At 45.1% G+C, this 8,149-nt stretch overlaps 1 protein-coding gene across 1 annotated transcript in view; it reads right to left on the bottom strand.

Annotated features, from left to right (window-relative positions):
• Positions 1–489: 489 nt before the first annotated feature.
• Positions 490–8,149, bottom strand: part of LOC135897965 (protein-L-histidine N-pros-methyltransferase) — a 217,702-nt gene continuing 210,042 nt past the window's right edge. Inside the window, exon 4 of the mRNA XM_065426676.1 lies at positions 490–2,398. Within this exon, the coding sequence (XP_065282748.1) occupies positions 1,741–2,398 (658 nt within the window). The 3' untranslated portion in view covers positions 490–1,740. The remainder of the gene's footprint in view (positions 2,399–8,149) is intronic.

Raw genomic sequence — 8,149 nt, forward strand, 5'->3', positions numbered from 1 at the left:
CGGCACAAATTTCAAGGCACGTGAGCTCTCGACAATCAATCAGAGAGTCAACATGGCGAAATTGGCGGCTGTGCAGCCGCCATGAGTGCCGAGAATAGAGGTTCTACTCTGATTGGCTACACAGCGCAGTGAAGCCAAGTGTTGCACACGACGTGATAGCACGTGATGGTTGGATGCTATGAGCGTCCCCTATGAAACAGGGCTGCGGGTTGCGCCATCAAGCTCTTTTTCTTATTTTGCTTAATGTCTTATTAATCTCCCTTTCTCTCTTTCTTTAAATAGAAAAAATAAATTCCCAGCATCTTTTTCATGAGAAGTGTGCCCTCTGATGTGTGTTGTCGGAGCTGAGGCCGTAAACTTCCGCCCCAAACGGCGCGCTGCGACTCTGGTTTGGAGCAATTTAAGGGCTCATTCACACCAGCGACACGCAGAGGTAGCGCGACCGGTCACAAATGGTTCCTTTGGTCAACTGCGAAGGAAATGCAAACAAAGAAGTGAATGAACCTTTATTAATGAATTATTTATTTATAAGAGTGGTGCTCTGGCCATGGGCTTAAGGAATGTAGGTGTGGGCATGGCTGGAACGGCAGGGGTAATCAAATGTAGTCAGTCAGGTTCACGTGGGCCTCTCAGCACTGGCCGGTCCAGAGGGGAGGGAGGGGGGAAGAGCCATCTGGCCCACAGCGTCACGAATATTCAAATGGGGCAAATTCACGAAGCTTATTCTGTGTGTCAGTGGCCGGCGCCTCTGTTATCACGATCGGCCCCGGACCTGTTACAAACCGTACTTGCGCACGAATTTCTTCGCGGTTGCCGCTACACGTCTACTTTTGACACCATGTAAATGCCGCAGTTATGAATTGCCGTGCCGATCGCGAGATCTCATTACGAAACAAAGAGCTAATGGCTTTGTTTTGTAATGACACACACACACACACACACACACACACACACACACACACACACACACACACACACACACACACACACACACACACACACACACACACACACACACACACACACACACACACACACACACACACACACACACACACACACACACACACACACACACGAAACGCAACCCGTGAAACAAACCCAGGAGCCCATGAAAACTCACCTGCAATGCATCTGGTATGCCAAAGCGGGATTTTTTTAATAAGACGTCAAGATTTATCAGGAATAAGCGGATTTGCGGGACATTAATTTAACCCAAACTAGCTGGGTCCGAAACGCGCAAGAGAACCTACCGTCGATATGTGTACGCTGTACTTCAGAAATAGGTGACGCAGCGTTGTGGGTAACTGGCACTATCACAATAGGCAAGAAATGTGAATCAAAACCATAAATCATCAGAAAAAAAAAACAAAACAAAAAACACAAAGTCAATAAAGATGGCCTCTGTTTCAGAGAGGAGATATAGTTGGTAGCACATAGCAGTGAAGAAAGAAAAGTAACAGGGAAATCATCACTTTGATTCCCATCATGACGCAAGAATGCAGTCATCGGTTGGTGCTGGCCCGATAACTTTCAAATTGCACTACACTGAAGCCTTCCGCTGTGGAACTATCAGCACAAGAAAAAGAAAAAAAAAACATTGTGGTGCACTCCCGGTGCTACATGAGCCCTTCGCTTCTAAAGAACAGCTGCTGTGAGAGTAAGGCTGTAGTGCGCCATGTATTGCACGAAGATGTTCTTTTCTGACGAAGCTGTTGGTTCTAGACAGCCGAGTGGGCGTCAGGATGGCCCAGCTCCATATGTATCGGCAGCTCTGAGCACCATGACCACGTCGTCCAGCCAGTAGTAGGCCTGTTCGAGGTCGCCTTCGCAGAGGTAGGGAAGCCGGGTCCATGACTCTAAGGTGAAACCAGCGGGCACCATGACGTCCTTGTAAAGCGACTGGACCTGTTGCTCCAGCGTCGAGCCGCGCACGTTCAGAGTCTCTAGCGGCTCGGCGCCACGCTTGCCCGACTCGACGTACTGCGACAGCGGCAGCACGAGCGCCAGCACCAGCCTGCCCGAGGGTTTTGTGAGCCGAGCCTCGAGCGTGCGCAGCAGTGCCAGCGGCGCCTCGCAGCGGTCCAGCACGTTCAGGCAGCAGACCACGTCGTACAGTTGCTGGTCCCCGTCGTCGTCTCCATCGGCAGGCCTGAGCGACGCGGCGTCCAACACTCGGAAGCCACGCCGACCCAGCACACGTCGCATGGAAGGCGACTTCTCGGTCACGTCTACCTGGCCAAACAGGGGCGCTATGGCTGCCGTCACGTTGCCGTCGCCCGCTCCCACGTCCAGTAGCGAGCTGAAGAACGGCAGATTCAGCGAATCAGCGTCTAGGCGCAGAAGCCGCAGGAACTGGCTCATTGAGAAGACAAACATTGAGCCGCGCCCGAGGAACCTGCGAGCAGAGCAAGGCGGTGTTCAGGACCACGTGCCAGGCAGAGAGGAAATGTTTCGATCGGCGATAAGATTTTAGTGCATTAGGCAGAAACATCAGTGCGACTCTTATATCGATAACTTCCATGAAAATAGTCGAGCCGTTGTAGCGACATATGAAAAACGCCAGGAGATACCGTCTCTACCCCTCGACATGAAAAAAATATCTCTCCATTAAATGCGCAAAAATTTTTTAAAAATTATACTGGCTCATGTCATAATGCATCATCGCAGAGAAGCGAAGATGCGCCACCTTTACTAAGGACGGCCATAAAGTGCCGTAGTTCAACACAGTTTTTGCTATTTATATTAAATAACATCTTCCTATAGTAAGACTGCGTGCTTCGTTTGTAAACGAGAGCACAAGTTCTTGCATGAATAAAGTGTCAATGCACACTCCTGTTTATTTTTTTGACCCTCCCTTCTCCCCCATTATTTTATATACTTGTGCAATGATTGCAAAGTTGCCGTTTCACCATCATAGTGCGAAGTATCCAGATCATTCATGACTAATGAACGGGTGTCTAGACACTAAGAATACTATTTTTCAATTTCATTTTAACATACCATCCGTCCATCCATTCATCCAAAATGAGGCCTACATTCCGCGTCAGAGTTGCGACCGAGCATCCAAGTTTCTCAATAATGTCGGCTAAATGGCGTTAAGTGAGCGCACAAACACCCCAAGTAACCTTCAAATGTATCATCGCGTATAGCGCAGTTAGTCTTTCTCCCAGCATATATACAGCCTTTCTCCCAGCAAATATGTTAACAACAGCCTTTGTTTGTGGTAACAGTCGGCTACTTCTAGCCCAATTTCCCAGTGGGTTATAACGTTAAAACAAAACGAGGCTAGGACAAAACATGGAAGAAAGGCATTTTTGGGCTCTGAATTTAATATATCCACACACATCGAGATATACATTTGTAGGCACAAGTGCCACTAAAATGTTTCTCGACCCATAGTTCGTGCTTATGTGTTAAATAGGCACGATAAGGATCGTAAGGAAAAAAAAAAAACAGGCATTTTGCCTAATGTTCCGGTCTATAAGACACACCCAGAACTAGAACTTGAACATCCGCGATGTTCTTTCCGGAGCGTGGCGTAGGAAAAAGCTCTAAACCAAATGTTACAATCAATCAATCAATCAATCAATCAATCAATCAATCAATCAATCAATCAATCAATCAATCAATCAATCAATCAATCAATCAATCAATCAATCAATCAATCAATCAATTTTTATTTCAATCTGAAAGACACTTCGTGGATACAGACAAAAAACCATCTATCAGGCTTGACAGGGTCTGCACCCTCGAGTATTGGCAGACTAGGCGCGTTATAAGTACAGCACTTGAACAGAAATAAACCGAAGGGTGTACAGAAGTCAGGTACATTAATTGAAAGGTCCTAAATCAGTTACTAATGCCATAAATATTAGTAAAAGAAGAAAGCATAATAACAAGTCATCATGCAAAAAACGCTTGCTGACAGAAACAGGTTCACATGCGTACATGAATACCACATGAAATTGCACATCGTGTTGTGAAGGAAAAACACTGAGAAAATAGGAGCATCACAGAAAAGCAAATAAAACAAATAGGTGTGTTATTGTGTTATATTTGGAGCTCTGAATTATTAAGCAGCACATGTATCTGATATTTTAAGATCTGAGTGTCGTAGTTTGTACGCGTCTAGACACCTTCCAGAGCTTACGCATCCCGAGTGTACCGACATGCTCAGTCTGGCTTAGCGCGGAAAATTCAGTAAGAAATGAATTGTAATTTTTCAATTCCAAATTATAGCGTTTATTAAACGCTGTATGGTAGAGTTTATTTACTGGTAGTATATTTAGACCCTTAAAGATTGGTTTCGTGAGTGCGTCGTATGCAGCATTAACGATGTTGCGAAGGGCTTTCTTGTGAAATTTCTGTAGTTTCTGAGAGCTAGTTTTTGATCTCATGCCCCAGACCAAGTAGCGCAGTACGATAATTAAAAGAAAAACAGGCATTTGTAAGTGAACAATGTTGTATCCCGAGGCAGGATGTAGCGATATTTGCACAAGACCCCTACAGTTTCTGTAATTTGCTGTCGACGATGATGAAAGTACGACGTGAGAAGTGTTGGGGAAAGTACCTCTAAAGCAATAAGATCCCAGTTTCTCAAGTAAGGAGCAGTGATTAATTGAGTCTTAGAGTAATGCCTTAGAGTAATCAGTGAATATGCCTAGTGTACACAGCCGATTTTCAAAAGACTGCAAGATGTGTTCTTTTTGGCTCAGAAATACCATTTCGGTTAAGAAACCTCTCGTGAAACCGTAGTGGCGTGGCGCGATAATACTGTGAGTCATTGAAAAGCTGGCCATGCGTTGATACATAAACTTTTCAATGCATTTTAAAAACACGGAAATAATTGAAATTGGCCTGTAATTAGCGAATTCGTTGACGTCACCGTCCTTGAATAACACGGCTACTCTTTATATCTGAAGTCGTTTGGGGAATGTGCCAATGGAAAACATATGGTTAATCACATGATCTAAGATGGGTGCGATTATATTGATATCATATGTACAGGTTGGATCTGGAGGTCATCAGTATCTGTACACATACTATTCCGCAGTGACATGACCTAAGTTACAATTACCAGCACCGTAGTGGGAAACAACAATGCATTATCTATTATTGGAGTCGTGACCTACTTAAGGCAAGTGGGATCGTGCTTACTCTTGAATAATGATGTGAAAGTGTTCGTTAAAGAAATCCGCTAATCGTGTATCTGTTAGTGTCTCGCCTCTATCGGTGATTGATAAAATTGATTCCTCTTGGGGGTCGCCTTGCAGTACGGTATTTACTCATGTCCACATTAGGTGGGGTCTTTTACACACTTCGGGAGAAAAAAGATTGGTCATGTAAATCCGTTTTGCTTCTCGGAGCTGTTTGTTTAGATTGTTTCGGAAATACCTAAAGAAATGTAAGCCAGTTAGGTGCCTCGTTTTCATGAAACGCTGGTAGAGTTTATCCTTTTCTTTCGTACTCTTCAAGTGTCCCCATGTGACCCATGGCTTATGGGCTTTCTGACCTCATTTGCTTAACTTACATGGAAAACTTTGGTCGTACACCGAGTTAGAAACCCTTATGAATTTCGTATAAGCTTCCTCGGGTTCAGTAGAATTTATGACTTGGCTCCAGTCAGCGAGACGCAAATTACAGCAAAATCGTTCCAGTGTACAAGAATTTATCTGCATGTAAATCTTGGCAAGTAGGGGTTTTGATTCGTTAGATGGTTCAGCATACTGCGTTAGAAGATAAATGGGTGAGTGATCGTTTATGTGAGAGCTGATAACGCCAGCGGTATATTGGTAATAAAGACGTCAAGGATGGAGTTGGTTGCACTAGTGTCGGTAGGCTAATTGCGTTGATGTAGTTGTTCGCATGCAAGATTCTACAAAATTCGTTGGGATTTGATGATTGTTGCAAGCAATCGATGTTAATGTCATCCTCCAAGGATCACAGTGCCGGCCATATTGTTAAAATAGCTTAGGAAGGTTGTCAAAAATGTTAAGAAATTGGAAACATTCGCGTTAGGTGGACGATACATTACGCTGTACACTGGAACGCCACTTTTGATGGCGAGGATTTCAAAGTCAGTTGTAATCTTCGAAAGACCCTCCACAATAACACAGCTGATGCTACTTTTCACTAGCATCATAACTCCGCCCCCTCTTTTTAGGCCGTGGTTTAAAAAGTAAGAAGTATATGATGGAATTTACAATACATGTAGCATCATGATACAGTGAAAGCTCGTTAATTCGAACTTCAATAATTCGAATTTATGGATAATTCGAACTGTACGATTTGGTCCGGCCAAGCTCCACAGAAGTCTATGTATAAAAAAGTCCGTTAATTCGAACGCGAGAAGGTTCCCTCACGGATAATTCGAACTACGCTCGCCTGGCACACGGCCACAGAAGCGCGCCTACTGCCTACACACAAGGCTGTATTGCCTCCGAAACGGAGAGGACGGCGAGAGAAGGCAAAATCGGAAAAAAATCTAACCGACGCGGGGTCAGCCAGAAGGCAGCGGCGGCTGCCGCCTCTCCGTTCTACGTAACCTCCGAGACTTCTTGCCCGTTGCGAATCTCGGAGGCTTTGCAAATCTTGTACAGCTGCTAATGTTGTGCGGAGATGGCACGGCAAGCTCCAAAACACAGCGAATCAAGTACGTCGCAGCTGCGCTTGCAATCAAGAACCAACGAATCAGGGCCTTCGCCACCTTCACATGTTCAGCGTCTTTGTCTCGGCAGTATTCATCGGTTGTGCACCTCTATTTTCAGCTTAGGAGGTACCGGCCGTCGCGATTCATTGAGATGGTGTTAAGCCTCGGCTAACGTTCGTTTCGGTGGACATCGGTGGTGTGGCACAGTCGGACCCAGAGCTTCGACTTGAAGATGGCGTGTGCCCGCGGCACACGCCATCACTTTCTGACACGCCAAATTTCTGACATGCCCTACTGCTTCCAAATCGCAGTGTACTGTTGCCCTCCTTCACTTTCGTTAGTTCGAACTTTCGTTAATTCGAACTGAAGCGGCTTCCCCTTGCGGTTCGAATTAACGAGCTTTTACTGTATCATGTTCCAGTGAGCATCACAAACCAAACTGAAAGCAATACATAATAAACACTGCATTTCTTGCTCTTTATTTCTAGCGGACTGGGTAATAATGTGAAGTAGAGAAGAATATTTTTTGTTTCGCGACAACGTTCCTACTTCTGAAACCGATAAAAGGCGGTTTTCCATGTTTTGTCGAACTGAAAGTTTTACACGTGCTTGGCTTACTCTATCTTATCACAGTCACTGAGCTTTTTGACATGACGAACACGTGATGACTCAAGTTTTCTCGCGAATATTTCGCCCTCTTCTGTCCAGCAGAAGCGCCGGCTCTTCTCTTTTTTTTTTGGGGGGGGGGGCGGGTGCTACTATCTTTCCAAGCAGCATTCTCAATGCAGGGCAAACATACCTAATGGTCAATGTTGTCTGCAAGGTGCTGGTTTATGCATATAGGGTGGCAATTTTGCTGTCCGATGTCAGCGCTGGTAATGGTGGTGGTGGTAACAACTTTATTGAAGATCCGGCAAATTCGTGGCCTGGGTCTAGGTCGCCCCCGAGGAGGTCCGGAGATCCTGTGTCCTCGCCGCCTCACGGGCTTGCTCGCTGGTAATGTGCTTTTTTTTTCTTGCCATTTCAAGCAGAGCATTGGGTTTAGAGCGGCTATGAAACTGGACAACAATATTCTGTCGCGAGGCGTCACGGGTTGGTACGCTGTGGCATACATCAATGTGCCTTTCTGAAACTGGTTCATTCGTTGTATACCCAATAGCCGTAAGTATGCTCTCGAGGCTTTCTTTCAGTGTCGTAGGAATAGCCTTAATAATGCCCTTACTCTTACTCTTACCCTTACTCTTAACATGCAGTCGTACCCTGTTTTATGAAAAATTTCAGCCTATATTCACAAAAGAGTTTGTACGCTAGACCTTCTTCTGAGAGCATGCGCCGGCTAATCGTGACAAGGCACTTATTAGCAAAGGCCGTGGCCAATTACTAACAGTCCTTATGAGAAAAATAACTCTGTTTTGAAGGCAGCGAGAATACAGAACCATGCTAAACAGCTTTAGAAACGTTTAAATTCTGCCTGGTAATAATAATAATAATAATAAT

This window comes from Dermacentor albipictus, chromosome 1 (assembly GCF_038994185.2).
Source record: "Dermacentor albipictus isolate Rhodes 1998 colony chromosome 1, USDA_Dalb.pri_finalv2, whole genome shotgun sequence".
NCBI lineage: Eukaryota > Metazoa > Arthropoda > Arachnida > Ixodida > Ixodidae > Dermacentor > Dermacentor albipictus.